Below are 22,730 nucleotides of genomic sequence, written 5' to 3' on the forward strand. Positions count from 1 at the left end.
GTGAGGAGCAGTCAACTTACCAACACCTTTACCTGCAGTCCCTAATAATTGGAACCTGCTGGAAGTGAACAGCTGGGATCTCAAGGGAATCTCTCTTTTCACTGTGTACTAATGAATACCCAATTCCTTCTCACTGTGCCTTATGCAAGAAGGATGATACAGAGATTTTGAAATCACCTTCTAGGGTGGAGGAGGGAGGGGTTGAAACAACGTTTCCAAAGGAGGAGGGAACTGCAGAAGGCATGTTTGAGCTTCAGAAAGGATCCAGCTGTTGCAGCTGCTGCAGGCAGGAAGGGACAGGATGGCCCAGCACAGAGTCTGTGAGTAGCAAGCAACCCCCTTCCCCTACTGCTGCTGCCCAGCCCTAAACACCTTGTAGGGGAGGGAGGGAGAAAGTGAGATAGATTTGCCTTGTATTTCAGAGACTGCCCCAGCAGAGGGGTGTGTATGGGAAAATGGGGAGAGGCAGATGTATTTTCTCTGCCCTGTGTGGGGCTAGAGAGAGGAAGATGTGGTGGGAAGGGGGAAGGTGTGTTAGTTCTTTTTCAGTGAAGGGTGAGACCTCCCAAGGTTCTGCACTGTGGGGAGAGTAATTTGAGTTCAGCTCCTGAGCTCCAAGCTGTGTGCGAGGATGAACTACAGCCATGGGCCTAGACAGGAAGCAGAATGGAGAAGTTGGTCTTGTTTACTTTGGCTTAGAACAGCCCTCTCTGCCCATGTGGAGATCCCTCCCCCAGCATTTACTCCTCTGCTGTAACTACCCTTCCTATTTGGGCTGGGGATGGCCAGCTAGGCTTCTGCTTGAGGGGTTTAATCCCTCTGAGTCCTCGGGGGTGGTCCTTCACCCAGCTGGTCCTCCCACCCAGACCCCTCTGCTCACAATGCTAGTCCCTCTGCAGTTCCCAAGCTGCCACTCCTTGTGTCTGTAACAAGGATACCCCCTGGGCATCCCATTAAATCTGCCTGGGGGTTCCTAGACTTCAAGGGCAGCGAGGGCGTGAGGGAAGGTCCTGAACTTGTCTCCTGACCACTGAGCCATGAATACATCTAGCTGGCTACAGCTGTAGTGGTGTGCCTATGCTGTGATCCTCTTTTGCCAACAAAGAGAGTGGGTTGGCTCAGTAGTTCCCTGAGGGGAAACCCATTAGTGACTCAGTATGTAGCACTTCTCGCTGAGTCAGCCCTGAGCCAATTGCCCGGGGGACCCTGAGCTATTGGTGTGAAAGATCCCCTGGCACTTTGAGGGAGAGAGTATGGCTTCTCTAAAATTGTCTCCTATCAAATTTCAAGTCAGGTAATTTAAGCTCTGGAGTAGGCTTCCAAGGGATGTTGTGGAATCCCTGTCCTTGGAAGTTTGTAAGAGCAGATTGGACAAACACCTGTCAGGGATGGTCTAGCCCAGCCTCAGCACAGGGGGCTGGGCTAGATGACCTCTTGTGATCTCTTCCAGCCCTGCAGTTCTACTCTGCCTCCTCACCTTCCTCTTGCAGCTTCAATCAGACACAATATTCACTTCCTCTTCTAGCCTGTTGTTGTGCTGTGTAAGGGGTGCAGTGCCGGTACTGTCTGTGTGCTTCTAAAACAGCTCCCATGCTTCACTGCTACAGCAGCAGCCGCGTTTCATTGATGTGTAAATGATCCTTTAGAGTTTGTGGTGGGCTTTAAGAGCCTCAGGGATGAAAAGTGTTACATGAACGTGGGGCTAAAGGAGCTCGGCCACCAACATGTTCCTTTCAGGTCCCCAAATGAGCAGCCAGATTTCCAGGCGTGAGCGCAGTGGGAGCACTCTCAGAAATCCAGCTCACAAGCTGTCATGATCTCTTCCATCCATTAGGTCAGGAGCAAGATGACTGCGTGAGGAAAGTGACTCTCTCCACGATGAGGCTCAGAGTGCTGCCTCCTGCGGTCCTGCAGGACCCCAGAGTGGAGAGCCTGAACCTGGACCGGAACAAGCTGAAACACATCCCTGGGATTTCAAAGCTTGGCAACTTGAGAAAGCTGATCTTGTCCAAGAATGAGATCGCGGACTTCCCCAAGGAAATCCAGAGCCTGGTCCACCTGGAGAAGTTGGAACTGAATCAGAACCAAATCCGGGTCATCCCGGAGGGGATCTTCTCCTGTCTTCCCAGGCTTCAACACTTGCGGCTGAACAACAACCGCCTCAGTGCTTTGCCCAAGGACTTGGCCACCTGCAGCAGCAGCCTCCAGTACCTCAACCTGTCCAACAACTTGTTCCGAGCTGTCCCCCAAGCTGTCCTGGAGCTGGTGAGTTTACAGGAGCTCTATGTGCAGAATAACATGCTGCGCCAGCTCCCCAGGGAGCTGTTCGAAGGGAGGCCGCTGAAGATGTTCAAGGCACATGGGAACCCACTGCAGCAGCCTCCCAACGAAGTCTGCGCTGGGGGCATCCAGCAGATCCTGAGCTATTTCAGCCAATTGCAGAACTGCCAAGGGGAGGAAGACAGGAGGGTGAAGACCATGTTTCTGGGAGCCTCACTGGCAGGAAAATCCACTATCTGTAAGAGCCTGAAGCAGAGGCAAGTGGTTCTGGTGTCTGAGGAGGAGCGAACAGTTGGGATTGAGATTAGCGAATTCCACATCCAGGACTTCACTTTTCTCTTCTGGGACTTTGCTGGGCAGCTGGAGTACTATGTGACCCACCATGTGTTCATCACCCCACAGGCGCTCGTCATCCTGGTCATTAACTTCCAGAAGTAAGTGTTATGCAATGGGTTTGTTTGAAGAGCTCACAATCTAACCAGCTCAGACAGCCACGGTGTGTTTGTGGGCGGGGGAAACACAGGCACGGCGCAGGGAAGTGACATGGCCAAGGTCCGTCAGTGGCACTGGGGATAGAACCCAGGGCTCCCAAGGTGCAGTCCTATGTCCTATCCACTAAGCATGCTGCCTGCCCTCTCTGCAATGAGACTGCCAGCCCCTTGGATGGAGATCAAACTCCTTTTACATAAGCCACTGAACAGCCGCTGCATCTAGTGCTGATCATGGAATGTATGAGTCTGTACCAGTTGGGCCATGCCTATAGAAAGATCATCCAGTCTCATGTATCCAACACCAGCTGTTTTAGAGGAAGGTGTTGAGATAACCCAGTGTATGTTGTCCTCTTCTCTGCCTTGTCCACAGAGGGAAACGAGTCTGCTACAGACCCCAGTTAGAGGAGACAGTCCTTTAGCTCAAGCTGTAGAGATGTATGCTCTTTACTATGGCAGCGCTGTGTTCAGTCTTCAGGATGACCCCCAGGGCACATTGACACACCCTACACTGATAGTAACTGGCTGAGAGTTGGTTTGATTGATTTCATTTTTTTTCAGGTACCAGCTCAATAATGACATCTTCCAGGAGCTAGTTGGCTTCTGGATCAATAACCTCTTCATGCGAGTCCCAAACTCCGTGGTCCTGCCTGTGGGAACCCACACAGACTGCTGCACTGAGGAGGAAGTGGAGTTAAAGAAGCGGGACATCATGAGCAAGATCCAGGCCATGCTGGAGGAAAGGAGGGCAAACCTCACCCACTTCATCAACAACCTGGAAAGCAGTGAGGAGTCTGAATTCTACGTGGACCAGTGGGACAGACTGAAGGAGATGGAGAGCTGCACCTTGACTGTAGGGCTATTGGTTGGCTATTACACAGCACCACTGGTGTGCACAATGCTGTACAGGCCAATAGGAGACTCGGTCCCTTCTCCAAGGAGCTTATAGTGCTCAGCCCCAGGGAGGTTAACTAAGTATCTGCTTTTAATTTAATCTCTGGATCGTGAGCCCATCACCGGGGTACCCTCAGGCTACAAAGAGCCGTTATATGGTGAATTTTGTGGAAATCTGTATTATTAGAGCTGCTTTATTTAAAAACAAGATGGACAAAAAAAGAGGAGGATGGGGGAAATATTTAGCAACAAATTTTGACTCCTCCCCCACTTTTTCATCAAAATTCATCATTTTTTGTCAAATTAAGAGTTTAAAATATTCTGTCCAGCCTGCTCTAGTATTAAGAAATCATTTTTGTTTTGTTTCTCCCCTGACACATTATGTGTTTCTCTTTTATTCCCTCTCACCCATCTCTTGTTCTTGGGGACATCTTTATGGAAACAGAATCATTCAAAGTGCTCCTGTGTCTGCTGCTTATTTTTCCCATGAAATTAGATCCCTCTGGGACACTGCTATCTATCTAAGGTACCTATATGGGCCCTGTGCAGTAGGAGCAATCTCTAATATTAATCCTTGCAACACTCCTAGGAGGTAGGGAAGTACAATTATCCCCATTTTACAGATGGGGAGCTGAGAGACAGAGGAATGACATGACTTGCCCAAGGTCACAGAGAAAGCTGTGACAGAGCTGGGAACTGAACCTAGGTCTTCCAAGTCCTAGGCCAGCACGCTAACCATTGGGAAATCCTCCTTCTCAGCCCATGATTACTAGCTGCTTAACACCATTATAAATGACTAACACAACACCCACCACCACCACAAGCCACCAAAAAATGTCAGCATTTGGCTTTGGTCACCACCTGAAGAGGACTGTGGTACCGTTTATGTATTAGTACATGCTGTCCGGGCTTGAGCTAGACCAGGGGTCGGCAACCTTTCAGAAGTGGTATGACGAGTCTTCATTTATTCACTCTAATTTAAGGTTTCGCGTGCCAGTAATACATTTTAAAGTTTTTAGAAGGTCTCTTTCTATAAGTCTATAATATAGAACTAAACTATCGTTGTATGTAAAGTAAATAAGATTTTTAAAATGTTTAAGAAGCTTCATTTAAAATTAAATTAAAATGCAGAGCCCCCCCGGACAGGTGGCCAGGACCCAGGCAGTGTGAGTGCCACTGAAAATCAGCTCGCGTGCCACCTGCGGTATGCATGCCATAGGTTGCCTACCCCTGAGCTAGACGTATGACCTGTGGTTCGCTTTTCTGCCTTCTGTAGTCTTTCCGCACGGTTTTTTGCTGCATTGTGCTTTAATACTACCAACAGTAACACATGGGAAGAGCTATTTTTTCCTCCATTTCTCTGATTTTTTTCAAAAAGGTCTTATTTATAGCTTTTAACATGCACTTACTTCATCAGCTTTTCATCAGTTGAATATTCTGTCTGGTCAGTTTCCCTGGTTCTTGTGTAGAGTCAGTCAGTTTCCCCTGTTTGTGTGGGTCTCTTGCACAGTAGCAAGAGAGAGAGAAACATTTAAAAACAGTATATAGGCAAGTGTGATTGTAAAATCACAACAACTGGCCAGGAGTGGGGACAGCTCCAGGGCAAGCTTAGTGCCTGCAACTACTTTTAACTGCATTTAATCAAAAAATGGTATAATCCTGTACAAGGCTGGTGCAAGGATGTTTCGCACCCTAGGCGCAACTTCCACCTTGCGCTCCCCAACGTATCCCCCACAACCTGAGGCACCCCCAACCCCACGGCAGCTACCCTCCTCCACCCTGAGGTGCCTTCCTTGTGGCAGCTCCCCACCCGCACCCTGAGGCACCCCGCCCCAACTCACCTCTGCTCCGTGCACGAGCACCCCGAGCATGCCATGGCTGCTTCACTTCTCCTGTCTCCTGATTGGCGCCACAAGCCTGGGAGGTGGGAGAAGTGAAGCAGCCACAGCATGCTCAGATAGGAGGCAGGGCAGGGGTGAGTTGGGGTGAGGATTTCCCCTGCATGCTGCCCTCCCCCACACTTGTTGCAGGTGGCCCTCCCTGCGCTCCCCTGCCCCAGCCCCGTCTGCCTAAATGCTGGTGGCGACTGGGGCAGCCGAGGATCTGGCCACCGTGGTCGCTGCCAAAGAAAATGGCGCCCCCCAAATCCCAGTGCCCTAGATCACTGCCTAGGCCACCTAAATGGTTGCACCGGCCCTGATCCTGTATATAGGAAAAAGGGTGCTATATAGAAACTAAATCCCTGCTCCGTTCCAGCTGGACCATGCACCCTGAGTCTTCTGTAGTAACAGAGCGCTGTTTGAACTGTTTTTCTTTCGTTCCAGATTTTAAACCTTGTTCCCGTCAATTGCACTGATTACTGGGATATTAAAAAACTTGAAACGACTATTTTGGAGCACGTCAAGAATGAAGAAATATTTCCTAATGTTATCCGAGTGCTGCCCCCCATCTATAAGGAAGTGGAAGCTGCAATTGTAGATATTGTGCAGAGTGAGGAGACCACAGACTATGGTACATATCAATAGATCTTCTCTTCTCCCCGCCACCCTTCCTCACTGAGTTCACTGCTTTAGGGGTCCTATGCCCCACAGCCATCATCTTTTTGGCTAAGGAGGGCTGGCCAAGGGCTCCCTCTGGTGCCCAATAAACTCCCTATTCCACTGGAGACGTGTTGGCAGTTCAGAGATTCAACACCGTATTCAGTCTAGGAGCTAAGCAGGTAGTGGTCTGTAGCAGTTCCAGGCAGGGGCAGCAGCTTATATGGGCTTAAGGTGCTCAAGCACCAGGAATATTCAAGGCTGAGGGCTGTGCTCCACCAATATTTGGAGCTGGGTTTCTCCCCTGCCCCCGCCTCGGAGCTTCCTTACCTGAAAGAAAACAGCCAGTGCCTCTCTCCCTTGTTTTGTGCTGCTTCTGCCTAAGGCTATAGAGATCAGTGGCCGGCAGCCTCTTGGAGCACCGGGGGAGGGGAAGAGGGAGAGAGGAGGCGGAAGGAGGCACACGTACTTGGGAGTTTCTCTCCCGCCTCCCTGGCACCCACGGGCAGCAGCAGGGGAGGCCACAAGTGATGGCAACTGCCCTCCTGACCCGGTATCTACCATAGGGGAGGCAAGTGGACTTTCTGGACCTGAAATAGTCCCTAGGAGCATGTGCAGTTACTGTGGTGCAGAGTGAGTGTACTGCGGGGGGGAAAGGGGGAGAGGAGGGGTCCCTCCCCTGGAGCTTGCTGCTGCCAGTAAGGGGAGGGGGGGAGAAGTCCTCTCTGACCCTAGCCCTGGGGCAGCCTGTCTGCATCCCAAGTTTCTTATCCCCAGCCCTGCCCTACCCCAGAGCCTGCGCCCCAAGCACCCCAACCCTGAGCACCCTCCTGCACTGTGAACCCCCTAGCCCCACCCCAGAGCCCTCACTTGAGGGGAAAAACGTGCAACTTAAATTTGGTGGTCAGTTTGGAGTATCATTGTGTTTAGCACAATACTTGATTATTTTATGCCCTTCAACATATACAGGTGTTACAAAGGGGGAATGTTCTTAATGTTTTCTCTGAATACTGTGTGGGTGCCTCAGTTTCCCCTCTGCATTTCTCAAGGATCTAGATGGTGGGATAAGAGTGTGTGATTGTTGTAGAGCCCTAGAATGCCAGTGTGATGCCGTCTGCACAGAGAATGGCCGAAACCCTGTCTCTGGGCAACTGATGGTCTGGGCTGCTCTCCTGCAAGGTGCCAACTGAAGGTGTTGGAGAACAAACAGATCAGGTGGCCTCCTAATGCCTGGGAAAGAGACAAAGGCCAGAGAAGGGAGTGTCAGTGCCTGTGTGGACTTCCGGGAAGCGCATGGTGTGGAAGAGGATGCTGGGATGCTTTGGAACTACTGCATTCAAAGCCAGTCAGGACTCTGGGGGGGCCTCCTCTCTCTGAGCATACTGTCTCCAGGGCAAGAAGCTTACACCTTCCTGGGTCATAGCCTCAAGGAGGCCATGCAGCATGCCTTCTACGCTGTGCCGCTATTCCGCAGGTCGAGTAGTGCCCAGGCAGGTCCTGGGGGCGCCAGAGGTCTCTGCACCCCAACTCTGCAGTCAGACGTGACTCTCATCCAGCCGGTAAAACAGAAGGTTTATTAGACCTCAGGAACACCGTCTAAAACAGAGCTTGTAGGTACAGAAAACAGGACCCCTCAGTCAGGTCCATTTTGGAGGGTGGGGAGCATAGACTCAAGTTCTGGGCCTCTCCCCCATTTCCCAGCCAGCTCCAAACTGACACTCCCTCCTCTAGCCTGTCTCTCTCTTCTGGACAAGGAGGCCACCTGATATTTGTCCATGACACCTTCAGTTGGCACCTTGCAGGGGAAATTGAAGCACCCACACAGTATTCAGAGAAAACATTAAGAACATTCCCACTTTGTCACAACAGGTGCAACAAAATATAATACCGTATATTGAAACAGGCAAGTGCTGCTTCTGACTTTCCACTTTTAATTGACCCGTGTAATCTTGTGGTGCTGACGTGTTGTAGCTTCATTTTATATCAGCTTACAGGGCAGGAGCAGGGAAGGGGAGGCACCACCATTTTGGGCACCACCAAAAGTTATACAAACCTGCTGCCTATGGTTCCAGGTGCTGCACAGTTAGGGGGCGAGAGATTGGGACGCAAACCTCATTCTCTTGCAGAGCAGCGCATTAGTATTTAACCATATATCTAGTCAATTCTGTCTTCTAATTATTCTTGTCTCAGCACGATGGGGGCTGCAGTTTCACTGGATGTCTAGTAACCAAGGAGCTCTGCTGCTTCTAGCACTATCCCTACACATGGCCGTCCTAGTTATGTTCTAAAATAGCCCACCTTGCATTAGCCTAGACCTAAAGAGGCTCTAGAGATAATGAGCAACTGGAGATTCTGGAGGCAGACAGGATCTCCTGGCTGCTGCGTAGATCTTTCCTGTGCCTGCTCCTATTTCTGACATCCCCCTGGCTCTTGTAGGTTGAGCCAATAGAAGTTAGGCTGAAATGCTATCTCAGCGCTCCAGGCGCTGTTCCTCTTGTGTGGATTTTCTCTTCCTGCATTGTGTGGATTAAGGGGAAGAGTCGCAGCCCAGATGATGAGTCTCCATGCTGTGTTCGCTGGGAGTAAATAAGTCCATTCTTATTTACATTGGGCTAGAGTGAGCTGCATTAAGTTCCTTAGAGGAACGTATTGGCAGTGGACAGCCAAAGCGGGCCAGATCCTGCATTCCCCATGTAAATGGTTAGACTTCAGTGGAGCTATTAGTCTGAGTAGGGACTTTCAGACTAGGTCTATAACAGGGTGGTCTGTGTATTTCAGTAACCTTTTCAGAGAGCCTGGTACATGTCTGTGTGCATATCTACTTACCTCTGGCTTATTCTGAACACTCCTACCATAGCCCTGCAGTGAAATAGCTGAGAGTTAGACAACCACCCTGGGTACTGTCATGCAGATAAAGACACTCAGCTTCCCCTGTACTTTGGGATTCCTGTGTCCAGTTCTGCTAGAAGTCACTTTTGACCTGGAGTGGGATTTGCCAAGTCATGGTAGGGTGACCAGACAGCAAGTGTGAAAAATCAGGACAGGGGTGGGGGAAAGTAGGAGCCTATATAAGATAGACCCAAAAATTGGGACTGTCCCTCTCAAATCGGGACATCTGGTCACCCTAAGCCATGGGTGTTAGCATTGATGTACATTGGCCCTTTTAGGATTCCATGTTGGGCCAGCCCCCACTCACTGACATTTCAGCTGCTGTTTGAAACCCTGTGTTAGTCATTTCCATGTGATCCTGTTCTCTCTAGGCATGATGGACCTCAACCACTTACTCTGTGAAATCACCCGCCGAGAGCACCTGAGCCATCTGGGCACAGAGCTTTTCCAGGACATCCTGAGATACCTCCACCGCATTGGGCTGATTATATGGTATGAAGAAATTAAGCAGTTGGAAAGCACAGTCTTTCTCCGGCCCGCCTTTCTGATAACCATGTTCAAGGTGAGTGCATGAGTACCTGTAGAACCCTCTCTCCATGACCAGGTTATTTCTCTGGGAAGCAGCGTCCTGCCTCCCTGCATGTTCTGTTTCGTGCCACCTTGCATGCCATTGTCCAGGCACAAGAGTGATGGGTGGTTTGGAAAGAATAAGCCTTATTTTGCTCTCCAGCCATGCCTCAGTTTCTGGGGCAAGTCTCAGATATGATTGTACTCTTGCAAAGGCCAGTCAGCTGGGTTTCTCAAAGGACTTTGCAAGCAATCAGTTACGCCTAACAGTTATGTGTGAGAGAGCCTGCATTATAGGTAAATGGAAGCAAAATACCTAAGGTTATGCTGCAAATCACGGACTGGAATAGAACCTACGAGTCTTTAATTCCAGTCTCCTGGTCTAACCTCTGATGTGGACACTGTCTACTAGGAACTGGACTGAGGCCTCTTATTCATCTTCACAGCCAGCAGCTTTCAACATTTTATTAAAGCTCATGCTGAAATTATATAATACACAGATTACGCAGATGTACAGCCACTTTTTCCTTATAGTGCTTAGATTATCCACAAACACAAAGTTTGGCTTAAAAGTCACAATACATATAGTACATTAACCCAGATTTTGGTGAATAAATTTAACAATACAGTTTAGACCCTGCTCGTACCAACCTGGCTTAGATGATCCTCTCCTCAGTCTCTTGGAGCCATCCAATAGCCATTGAACATATCCTGAAGAGCGAATGAATGCCTCTGATTCAGATTCTCCTCCCCGACCCCCTTTTTAAAAATATCCTTGTAGAGTGTGGACTCACCCCTGCAGCGCCTCCTGCTGGTTGTCCTGGGAACTAGCTCACTGACAGCCAGGAGAGCTCTCTGCAGGCCCGTGATCCACTTGTCCTCTGTGTCCCTCCCTGGACCCTGGTGCCCTGTTAGCTGGGGTGCTGCCCCCAAGTAGTAACCACTTTCTCTCAGGGTCTCCCTTCCCTGGAGAACCCCCACCCACTATCCCCACCTCACCTCAGTATATGGCTACTGCCAGTCATTGTCTAGCCCCTGCACCCTGGGGCAGACTGCAATATCAGCCTACTCATCACTGGCAAGGAGGGTTTGGACCTGCTGCCTTGGCCTACTCCTGGGCTGTCCTCTGAAACCCCCAGTACTTATTGGCCTTGCGCTAGGCCACAGCCTGGACCTTTCCAGGCTGGAGCTCCCCAGCCCCTCTGCCTTTCCCCAGCCCTGCTCCACTCAAGTACCTTGGCTCTAGTTCCCTGCAGCCAGGCCCTTCTCCCTCTACAGGCAGAGGAAGACTGTTTGCACTTCTGGCTCAGAGCCTTTTATAGAGGCTAGCTGGGCCTGATTGGGACATGGCCACAGCTGAGCCTGCTTTCCCCCAATCAGCCCAGGCTTCTTGCCCTAGCTACAGCCCTCTCCTGGGCTGTTTTAAGCCCTGAAGGGCAGGAGTGGATAACCACCCAGCTACAGTCCTTTTCAACTCAGTTCAACTACGGCCTCTGTTTTCCTTGTTCTGGTGTGCGCTGTGTAGATGGGCCCTGGTCCCCTTCCCTGCAATTGCTGGAGGAGCCTTGTGCCTCTTGTGTTGCTGGGAGATGAGGCTAGGAGGGAGGATAGGATGCTAGCTGAGGACTTGGGAGAACCAGGTTCAATTCCTGCTCGTCTACAGGCTTCCTCTGTGACCTTGGACAAGCTGCTTAGTTTCTCTGGGCTTCAGTTGCCAATGTATAAAATGGGGATTAGAGCACTTCCCTCCCTCATGGGTGTTGTGAGGACAGATACAATAAAGACTATGAGACCTCCAGATAAAGTGGTGATGTGAATGTTGTAAGTACCTAAGCAAAACTGCATCCATTACTGAATTCTTCCCTGGCTCACTGAGCTTTTGTTTCTTCCCGTTCAGATTCTTGTTAGATATCGCCTGGTGCAGCAGCTGGAGAGCATCTCCGTGGACCTGCTGGTGGGAGAACACGCTACCATTCGAGACCAGTCCAACTGGGTGTGGACGTTCAAGTCGAAGGCCATGCTGTGCCAGCGGGCCATGCGAGCCTTGGTCAAGCACCAGCTCTACTCAGAAGGGATGAGGGACATCTTTGAGGAGATGGTGGGGCACAAGGCCAAGAAGGGGAAGCTGTTCAGCCTTCTAGAGCACTTTGAGATCTGCCTGGAGGTGAGGAATGCCAAGGACCTCAACCCAGGGGCCAGGGAGTTTGTGCCAGGGAAGCTGTGGGAAACAACGCAGGACTGCAGCGAGGCTTATTACTTGTTTCCCACGTATCTCAACCAGAGCGAGGAGGTTTCTGAGAGGTGGGGAGGAGATCATCCGGAGGATCTCCATATCCGGGCTTACTTCTCACCTGAGATCCCAGAGGGCTTCTTCCAAAGGTAATGAGCCAGCCTACTTGTGTTAGCCATGTGCTGCTGCCTGGCTGCATATCCTGAGCTGGGGAGCCTGTCAGTGCAGGGATCATTCCTTCCTGTCTATCTGGGAAGCATGTCATTGGTACTGGTATAAACAAACACAATTCATAGTGATCAAAAGGAAGGTTGGCCTAGTGGTTAAGGCCCTGGACTGGGCCTCGAGATCTGGGCTTAATTCATAGACTCTCCGTGTGACCTTGGGCAAATCACTTCATCTCTCCAAGCCTCAGTTCTCCATCTGTGAAATGGGTAGAATAATTCTCCCTCTGTCTGCTGAGAGTGGAAATCTCTTTGGGTGTGTACTGCATCTGGTCCAACAGGGTTATGAACTCAACTGAGGCCTGCAGGTGCTACTGTCATATTAATTATTAATAATAGGGCATCTTAGCAGTGTACTGCCCAGGGATTCATACTGCTTGGTTCCCATTTGTGTTGATTGGCGTTGCAAGTGTAAGTCATTGCATATTGTTTTGGTGACGTGCCCCCCTATGGCTTTATTTCTGTCCATTCAGGTGTCCCAGTCAGGGATGTCCCTAGCTATTTGGGTGCCCTATGCAGCCCCCCCACAGGTGGGCTGTGTGGGGCCTCAGGTCTCCCTCTCCCCTCAGGGTCTTGGAGGAAGGAACTGTGGGGGGCCACTTTTGGGGGCCCCACAGGCCCAGAATGGCCCGGGGGATTAGCTGGGGGCTGGGAGCAGCTGGCACTACTTTCCTTGCCTCGGGCCCAGTTGGCTCTACTCCGCCAGCTCCCAGCCACGGTGCTCCGCTTCCTGCCGCCGGTGACATCCGTGGCGGTCCTTTCCCCAACCTGAGTGACATGGCTGGGGCCGGGGCAAGGGAAGCGAAGCGGGCTGGGGCCGCGTCTCTCTGCTTTCCACCACCGGTGAGTGCCCTGTTTCATGGTGCCCTTTGCAGCTGGCCCTGGTCCCAGTAATCCTGACAGCCGGGAGTGGGCAAACCACATGAATGTGGAGATTTGTGCTGGGAGGTGGGTACTCTGGAGTGTTGGTGTCCTGCCTTTATGGGTCCGCTAAGCCATCTATTAGTGCCTAGAATTGCTGCACAAAGTAACTGCAGGGAGCATTGTGGAGGGGAGAACAGGGAAACTGGGAGGACACTTTCATAATCCCATTTTCTGAGCTGTATTCTCTTTCACAATGGCCTAGCACACCCAAACTAATTCCACAGGGCAGCCATTCTACCTAGCGTGAGCTCCTTGGAATCATCCCTTTTGTGGGGGAAAAACCAAACTGCGGATGCCGTGGTGAAGGAGTGCATCTTCTACTTAGCCTCATGAGCTCAGACAGTCCTGGGTGACTTGCTGGGTTACTGCCTTCCCCTGTGAGTCTGGCTGCCTGTGACTTGTGAGTAAGCACAGAAAAAAAACAAATGCAGCTATTTACCTGTCTGGCGGATCTCTGCTTACAGCCGAGAGGGCAAGGCTGAGAGTCAGAGTCATCGTAATACAAGGAAGTTGTAAGCTTCCCTCCTCCTGCAGGTCAGTTGATCTTGTACCCTGTAGGGTAGCCCGTCTTTGAACCTTCACAAACACTGATCTTCACCCGGTCATGGGGACGAATTTGGACACAATGTGTCATGATCCGGATTCATCGCCTCTTGAGTTAATGATCAGCCATATCATACCATCCAGTCAGGATCTGGGGTTCCCCAATGTTCAAAGGAACATCTAATTCTATTCTCACTGTATAGGTTTTTATGCTGCACTCATCATTGTAGTATCTGTGTCTCTTCCAGTTGTGCATTAAGCAACCTGACTGCATCTGTCACCTGTTGGTTGTTCTCTCATTCTGTTCCCTAAGGGAGAAGCATGTGCAGTGGAGTGTCTTGGTTTGGCAATAAATATTAATAAGCCACCAAGCTTCAGTTCATGCAGCTTTTAGAGCATTGAGGGGTTTTAACAACAGCTGGTGGGGAAGGTGGGCCTCTCCGCTGGACAGTGCACTAGAGCCCAGGGCATTTCTTCCCTTCCAGAAAATGAATGGCAGACTCAACAATCAATTCTAAAGTCTCTTATCTCTGCATAAGGAAGTGATTTGTACCCAATGGATCCATGTTGGCAAGGTAGCTTGTTCAAATCAGTGTCATCTTGCTGCATCAAGAGTGAGAGAAGCAGGAAGAGGCACTCCCCAAGATGCATGTATGAATCCATCCATACTAATAATGCAGTTTGCCTGTGGGATTGTTAGCAACCCAATGTGTACCAAGCACCCAGGCTGTCCAAGGCATGGGGCAGCTATTTACTTTAGGAAGCAGCTTTTGACTGCTGGCCTTTCCAGGGCTAGAAGGGAAGGAAAAGCCAGGAAGAAGGAGAGACGAGTGAGTTTGTGTGCGTGTAAGAGATGCCACTCTCATTGCCACTTCAAAAATTATTTTTCCTCCCTTGGTATCCTGCTGTTAATTGATTTTGTCTCGTTAGACTGACCTCTCCCATCAGCTCCCATCCTTTCATGTATTTATATCTGCTCCCGTATTTTCCACTCCATGCATCTGATGAAGTGGGTTTTAGCCCATGAAAGCTTATGCCCAAATACATTTGTTAATCTCTAAGGTGCCACAAGGACTCCTCATTGTTTTTGCACTAGGAGAATGTGAGTCTTTGTCATCCTCTCGTGGCTGATCCTCAGAAGAAGTTAGTGCCAGACCTCAGTGGTTCAGGAGTCAAATAAGGGATCAACATTACCCAAAAGAGCCACAGGAGCGTGAATTCATTGTTTCATTTACTATAGTACAATATATTCATATTTAAAAGTATGATGGAGAAATATCTAGTGTGTTTATATGCACTAAATATTATATACTATATAATATATACTAAGTGAGCGTGTGTGTACACACGCAGATGCTGAATCTTTCTCTCTCTCTCTCTTTCTCTCTCAGCAAAATGACTGACCGAGTATTAGTATTTTATCAACTGCAATTGGTTAATAAAATAGTATAAACATCCTGATTGGTTAATAACTATGATTGGTGAATAATTAAATCACAGCGTTCTAATATGTGCTGCAAAGAGACACAGGAGACGCATTAAAGAGTGAGCCCCTTGGGGCTTGCGAGCTTCAGTCTGAGTATCACTGGGTTAATGAGTAGGGCAGCCCAGAAAACATTTCAATTGTTGCAAAAAATTTAGAGGTTTTGGAGTTCTGATGTGGAATAAAACCAACACCTTTCAAAATTTGTTGTGCAAAAAGTGACAGAGGCTCCTTCCACCCCAGACTAGCCAATGGTGATTAAGGCACAGATCTGGGATACGGAGATCCAGGTTCAAGACACTACTCTGAATCAATTAAAGCCAGGGACTTGCCTCACCCCTGAGCTCTGGACTATTCTGGGCACTTGGTCTGATTTTTTGACCTGAAATTCCATCCTGGATCTGAAGACCTTTGCAGATGAAAGTTTTGTTGAATCTGGAACATTTCTGCAAAAAGTTTTGGTTCCGATGAATCTGCATGTTGAGTAGAAAAATTCCCAACCAGCTCTTTTAATGGGTCTGCTACAGCTGCTAGTAATGGGACTCAGTCCTTTTCACTCCAGTGGTAGAGGCTCATGTTTTTAATACAGTATGAGAAGTCCCTGGTTCAATCCCCATTGTTGTCCCACCTGGGGTTGGCTACATATATTTTGGCAGTAAGTGGGGCTTAAAATAGTTTCCATGATACTGGAGCTGGAAGGCAGAACTGTTTCAATCTTTTGGCTGATGTCTCTCTCCAATCTCATTGCAGGCTCATGGTGAAAGCTTGCTCCTTCTACTCGGCCCACTGGGTTGCAAAGGTCACGTGCCTGCTCATATGCAGTGGCAAACCCTTGCTGATCAAGGAGAACAACCAGAAGGGCTATAGTTATATTGAACTCCGGAGCAGAAAGCCAGTGCAAAGAAAAGGTGAGAGGGAAACCCCAGGCACTGTTTTCATTCCTGAGTATGTTCTCTTTGGCTTCCCAGGCCTGGAAATGGAAGGCAGTTGTCCACTTGCCATCTGCTCTCTTGCACTGCACCTGAACCCCCCTAAATAAACTGGCACTTGTGTTGCATGCTGGGCCAATGTATGTACAGCATGATTCCTACTTATTGGCTTTTGGTTAGCTACAGATTGGTTGTGAGTCCAAGCATTGAACTCTCTGAAGCTCCCTAGCCTAGGGAGAACCATGTGACTTCATAGAATATCAGGGTTGGAAAGGACCTCAAGAGGTCATCTAGTCCAACCTCCTCCTCAAAGCAGGACCAATCCCCAACTAAATCCCCAAATGGCCCCCCTCAAGGATTGAGCTCCCAACCCTGGGTTTAGCAGGCCAATGCTCAAACCACTGAGCTATCCCTCCTCCCCCTGGCCTGTCCCATTGGAGCATCTCTCTCTAACCTGGGGAAACCCTGATTAATAGAACTTCCAACTTCTTAAAGATTTGGGTGTTCCCAAGATCTTAATGAAATTTGGGGTCCCACAGTGGCTCTCTCAAAATAAATGCAATGGGATGACACAAAACTGATTCCACATTTAAGATCTGGTTGAGCTTTTTCAAAGTAAACTCTTTTTCTCCCTTTCATTCCGTTTTATGTTTTACCTTAGAATGAGGAGTGAGATCCTCAAATCACATCTTCCCTGTTCATGTTGGAGGTAGAATTTTCTCAGCCTTCAAAGGGGAGAGTCAGATTGAAGCTTTCACAAAGAGAACTCCTCTTCTTGATGTTCGAGTTACACAGACATTGATTGGCACAACCATCCCCTCCTAAAAGAGTTTTAAACATTCCCCCCCCCCCCGAAACTGCTCAGTGTCTTGGTGTCATAGGCCTACCAGTTTTCTGCTCCTCGCTACCGTAATGATAATAAAAGCAGAAAAATACTTCTTAATAAAAGTTTGAGGCCATGAGCTCTGTCGGGCAGGAACCATCTTTTTGTTCCGTTTATACAGCGCCTAGCACCCCAGGGTTCTGGTCTATGCCTGGGGCTGCTCGGTGTTACGGCAATACAAATAATAAGGAAAGAAGGGCACAACGTGGCTTTTGGGGACTGTTTTTTGGTTCACCTTTAAATTGCTCCTCAAGGGTGTCTAGTCCGGGTGAATTAGAAAGAACCCAGCTGGCGCAACTGTTGCCTGTAACCCAGCCTTCAAGTAACTCTTGCTCACCCATTACCCTTTGTGGTCTAAATGCGCTAACTCAGTCCAGGTAACTGTGATGATTAACAGCAACCAGTTCTTTCCCTTCTTCATCTAAAGAATTCCAGTTCACATGGGATTTTGTCATGGCTATCATCTTCATCATCCGGAGGCTCTCAGAGGAGTGGCCTGGTCTGCACATGTGCATGAAGGCGCCTTGTCGAACGACAGGATGTCCTGCAGAATTTTTCTGGCCAGATGTGGACGGCAAGAACACAGTGTATGTATGTCCTCTAACCTGTTTTGCCTACAGGAAACACCGGCGGTGGGGTGTGAGCACCTGCTACCACAGGACAAATGGTGATCAGTTCTAAAAAAGACTCATTCTTTGCTTATCTGTGATACCTTCCATCAGAGCAGGGCAAGTCAGATTACAAAGGTCTGAATCCTCACTACATGCCAGTGAATCAAATAACTACTAACCCTATTCTACAGAACAGGAAACAGAAGCACCAAGAGGTTAAGGACACAATTTTCAAACTTGGGTGTCCAACACTGGGCACGTAAATGGCTATGCAGTAAAGCACTTATGTGTGTGTTTCACTTTATTATTTATTTGCATTGCAGTAGCTCCTAGAAGCCATGGTCACGGGCCGCATTGTGCTAGGTGCTGTACAAACACAGAACAGACAGTCCCTGCCCCAGACAGTCAAGTAATTCAACACCTAATCATTGCTGAATCAGGCCATAAATCCATATTTAGGCATCCAAACCAAAGCAGACTGGCTTTCAAAGGAGCAAAGTGCCTCTGAAGTTTCATTGACTCCACTGGGAGTTGAGTGCTTCTGAAAATTGATGCACTTTGATTGTGGTGTGTAAATATGGACTATGGGTGGGATTTTTCAAAAGCACTGAGCCTGGCCTAACTCTGTTCCTCTTGAAGTTGATGGTGACTTGAATGGGAACAACGCTGAGCCCTTTTGGAAATGGGACCCTACATCTGTATTAACACCTCGATTTGAAAACTGTGGTCCTTCTTTGAGTGACCTCTGCATACTCCCACTCCCCTATTGCCATTGGCTTGTGGCCTGGGTGCCTTGGTCCCTGTAAACATGAGGACTCACCCCCACAGCACCTCCTGCTGGTTGCTTCGGGGAATTAGCTCGATTCCAGCTACGGAGCGCCCTCTGCAGGCCGGTGCTCCACCTGTCCTCTGCTGGCCCCGGCCCCTCCCTGGACCTCGGTGCCCCTTTAACTAGGTCTCCCCCCCTCCCAGGGGAACCCCACCCCACCATCCCCACTTTGGGCAGTAGCCAATACTGAGGCAGTCATTGTCTAGCCCCCACGCCCTGGGGCAGACTGCAGTATCAGCCACTCATCATAGGCAAAGGGGTTTTGGCCTGGCTGCCTTTACCCGCCCTCCGGCTGCCCCTCTGCAAGCCCAGTACCTTGGAGGCCTAGAATTAGGCCCTGCAGCCTGGGGAGTTGCTGGCCTAGGGCTTCCCAGCTCCTAAGGCCTTTCCCCAGCCCTTCCTTCTTCTAGGTCCCCTGGGTGAGTCCCCGAGCAGCCAGGCCTGTCTCCCTCTCCAGTCAGAGAGAGACTCTTTCTGCTTCTGCCTCCCCGGGCCTTCTTATACAGCCTTGTGGCTCAGTTTGGGGCATGGCCCCCAGCTGCAGCCACTCCAGCCATCAGCCCAGGCTTCTGGCTCCAGCTACTGCCCCTTGCCAGGGCTGTTTTAACCCCTTCTCTCCCAGAGCAGGAGTCCACCCTGCTACAGTCCCACAAGCAGGAATAGGCAGAGGTTCATCTCAAAAAAACTCCATTTGCTGCTATGTAATCTTCATTTTAAGTGGCTTGGCAAAGGTCCCTAAGGAAGCCCATGGCAGAGCTGGGAATAAACCCCAGGCTCCCAGTCAGTACCTCAGCTACAAAATCCTCCCTTTAGACCACGGGAAACATTTTCTCTTTCTGGTTTTTGTCCATGACATTTTAGAAAGAGCAATTGGGATTCCAAAAGGGGCATTTCTGAACAGAGTCTTCCATGGCTGTAATGGTGTTTAGTGGTGCTTTGTTAATTAGTGTTTTTTTCTTTTCCTTTCTTTTTATTTTAAGGATGAAGGAAGAAATTAAAACTTGTGGAACATGTGGCCATCAGTTTCGAACTGAACTGCTTTTACCCAAAGGTATGAGCAGACGGTTGTAATCCTGCTATTGCACAGGGGCCAGTTTAACCCACAAGATGAAGGCAGAAGGATTTCCTGTGTGTCCTTGTACAAGCGGTCACTGAGGATGTGTCTACACAGGGATAAAAGCCCCATGGCATGGCCGCGGCTGGCCAGGCTTGTTGGGCTCGGGCCGCAAGGCTAAAAATTGCTGTGTAGACATTTGGGCTTGAGCTGGAGCTCTGGAACCCTCTCTCTTTGCAGGGTCCCAACATTTGGGCTCCAGTCTGAGCCTGAAAGTCTGCACTGCAATTTTTCAGCCCCGGAGGCCGGAGTCAGCTGCTATTTTTTTTAATCCCTGTGCTGACATACCCTGAGTCATCTTTCTGTCCTGTGCTTTCCCATCTGTACACTGGGGATGCTAATACTTCCTCTGTGTCTCTGCTCATAAGGAAGTTGTTTGGGGCAGGGCCTGTCATTTGCAATGTTTGCACAGTGCCTAGCACAATAGCAGCCTGATCTCAGTTGAGTCTTCTAAGTGCACGACTGTAATCAGATAAGCATGACAATAAGCATGGTCCAGTGGTTACAACAAACACAAGGCGTGGGAACTGGGACACCTGGGTTCTAATCCCAGCTCTGCCCTGACCCACATAACCTATTTACCCTTAGTTTCCCCATCTGTAGAAGGCCCAACAATGCGGTGTCCTACTATCCATCTCTGACAGGCAGCTCCTCTGTGTTAAGAACTGCTTCTAATAAACTCCCAAGTTTTTCTGAGATTTTTTTCATTCTTTTATCTTAAGACAACTGTGACTAGGTGGCCAGTTCTTGCTGGCCCCTTGGCTGTCCCTGCTTATCCGCCTCTCCCATTCTGGGGCAGATGCGCAGCTGGTATAAATCACCCTAACTACACTGAAGTCAATGGAGCTATGCCAGTTTGCACCGACTGAGGCTCTGCCTCCATTGCCAGGAGGGATGAGTTAATGTGTCAAGCACTTTAGGGGGTCAGTGGGGTGGAGAGTGTTGGGGATTCCTCCATGACTGTGGCAGGGTGGGCTGATGTCTCCTTCTCTTTCCTTTCAGTTCCAAGTGACCTGGGGGTTCTGCAGCCCCCGCCCCCTGCTCACTATTATGTCACTAGCTACGGGACTACAACTTTCGGCCCCAGCAGCATCCATGTCAATCGCCAGGTAACTTGGCGGCAGCTTTGCTCCTTGTGTTTTGTTCTGGGTTTTTGGCTTCTCTGTTCTTTTCCTGTTGTGGGGAGCTGGGCTTGTGCTAAGGTGGCCCACGTCAGCTCCTATCATGGTCAATGAGAAGAATGGCCCAGTGGTTTAAAGCACTGACTTGGTATTTGGAAGACCCAAGTTCACTTCCCTGCTCTGCTCTGGATTCCTGGTGACTTTGGACAAGTCACTTAGCCTCTTTGTGCCTCAGTTCCCCATCTGTAATATGGAAATAATATCCTATCCCTACTTCCCAGGTGGGGTAGTGATCTGTTGATTGATACACTCAGATACATTGATGATCAGGCCATAGGGATAGATAGATGGAATTTTTCCATTGATTTTAATGGGAATTAGAGCAGGTCCTAGAACAATGAGGGAGCCAGTCAGAAGATACCCACTTTGGAACACTGGTCAGATAGGCTTCGTAGACCCATCTGTTTGAAGCCCAGAACAGAGCAATGTGATCTAGCCAGACCGGCTGCATAACACAGCATGGAACCTCACCCTGTGATTCCAATGTCAATCATCCTGTCTCAGCATTCGTCCTTCTTTATTAAGGAATACAGCTAACTGGAAGGATGCCTCTCTGTCGGTGTCCCTCTTCCTTATTAGTCTTTCTGCGTCTATCAGTGTTATTCCTAAATGACTTGAGATGCTATATTTTTAGGCTGAGGTTTCTAAAATAGATGGGGATTTGGGGCATCTAAATCCCTGGGTGGACTTTGAAAGCCCTGTCCTTGATGTATATAAAAAGCACTTGGGCGATGGCATGTTAGATTCTAAATCCATAGATGTCAATTCCTTTAAATGCGTAATCGGTGTGTAATCTGAGCCCATCCTTGCGGTACTAAGCACTATTTAGATCATAGCACCATTGGCATATATGGGGTGACAGGGAAATTATGCCCCAAGGTGTTTATACTCTAAAGCCTCATTTCTCCAAGGCGTTACCTCTCCATGGAGATTCCCATGGAATTGTCACACAATGAGCCTGTGAAGGGCCTGAGTTAATGGGGGTTACATAAGGAGCAAAGAGAAATGGCAGTTAAACACTGTAGCAGCATCACTCTGCCGATGGCCGTGTGGATGGTCGAGCTCCCAACCTGCCCTTGGTAAAAGCATCGTGTGGTGGCAGCCCTTGGTCATTGTTCCAGGGCAGCCAATAATTTTTCTCAGTTCCCAGCCTGCATAGTTGGGCTGGGCACTAGGAAAACTTGGTTGTGGGCAAGGGGGAGAATGAAGGAAGTGGCTTTTCCTCCCCAAGTCCTCGTCGTGATTTGGAACCCAATATCTAGAGGCTGCTTCAGCAGCCTCTAGGTGGCAGCAATCCCACTACTGTTGGGAGCCCCTGCAGAGCTTGGCCGTCTCACGTGGGGTGTGAACCCCTTGTGTACTTCTCCCCTCTTGCCCAGCGGAACTGCACTGGTTGCATTACCAACCAAGGGGAACCCTGCTGTCTTGGGAGCTGGATGCACCTGTGAGCATCCTTAGCTGCACGCGCACTCACTAAAGGCACTTTTCCAAGTCTTCTCACTGTGGCTGTTGAATTGGTCAGTGAAGAGGAGCAGGTCTTGCTTCAGGCTTTGGAGACCCCCAGTATAACGTGTGCTGCACAGTCTGGCACATAGAAGCAGCAATCCCCCCTGGCTTTTTCACTTGGAAGATGGAAATGCTGTGCTGTGAACAGCACTATAGGGCCAGGCTGTGGTTTGGTTTATTTGATTTTACTCAAATTCTGTTTTCCCCTGTTACTGAACAAGTCAGCGCCCCAGGGACTGGCACTGTGTACCTCTTGCACGCCCGAGGGGAGCTCTGGGGCTGGTAGTGTGACAACTTGGGGTTCGGAACTGAAACTCCAAAGCCAAATAGTCCCAAACTTTGGGCTGCTTAAACTTCGTTTCTTTGCTTTCTAGCAACAGAAGCTGCAACTCTGCAATTACTCGCGGTCTTTCTTCTTTCAGAGTATCTTGGACAAATGACTGGGCCTGCCCAAGAGAGATCCATTGAGAAGGACTTCCTTTTAGCCAAGACTCTTAGTGTGGTGTTGAGCACCACGCTAAGCAATCTCTTAAGTGCTCTGTACAGCAGGATGCATTTCACTATTTGCAGTGTGTGTACTGGCGGTGTTGTGCAATAAACAATTTCCACCCACTGGAG

The 22,730-nt window shown here is 49.4% G+C and overlaps 1 protein-coding gene across 1 annotated transcript; it reads left to right on the top strand.

The window, feature by feature from the left end:
* The first annotated feature begins 226 nt into the window (after nt 1-226).
* On the top strand, nt 227-22,727 carry LOC116820755 (malignant fibrous histiocytoma-amplified sequence 1 homolog). The gene is made up of 11 exons (XM_032773444.2): nt 227-320; nt 1,835-2,714; nt 3,330-3,621; nt 5,987-6,173; nt 9,460-9,650; nt 11,553-12,034; nt 15,810-15,967; nt 17,299-17,458; nt 19,292-19,362; nt 20,428-20,534; nt 22,535-22,727. Exons 1-11 carry the CDS (start codon nt 302-304, stop codon nt 22,550-22,552), a joined length of 2,565 nt encoding a protein of 854 aa, XP_032629335.2. The 5' UTR covers nt 227-301; the 3' UTR covers nt 22,553-22,727.
* The last annotated feature ends 3 nt before the right edge of the window (nt 22,728-22,730 follow it).

Source organism: Chelonoidis abingdonii, chromosome 4, assembly GCF_003597395.2.
Source record: "Chelonoidis abingdonii isolate Lonesome George chromosome 4, CheloAbing_2.0, whole genome shotgun sequence".
NCBI lineage: Eukaryota > Metazoa > Chordata > Testudines > Testudinidae > Chelonoidis > Chelonoidis abingdonii.

Bases quoted from the DNA above. Each gene is read 5' to 3' on its own strand.
- LOC116820755 (XM_032773444.2), top strand. The intron at 2,715-3,329 runs GTAAGTGTTATG...ATTTTTTTTCAG, and splicing joins CTGGTCATTAACTTCCAGAA to GTACCAGCTCAATAATGACA. The intron at 12,035-15,809 runs GTAATGAGCCAG...ATCTCATTGCAG, and splicing joins CCAGAGGGCTTCTTCCAAAG to GCTCATGGTGAAAGCTTGCT.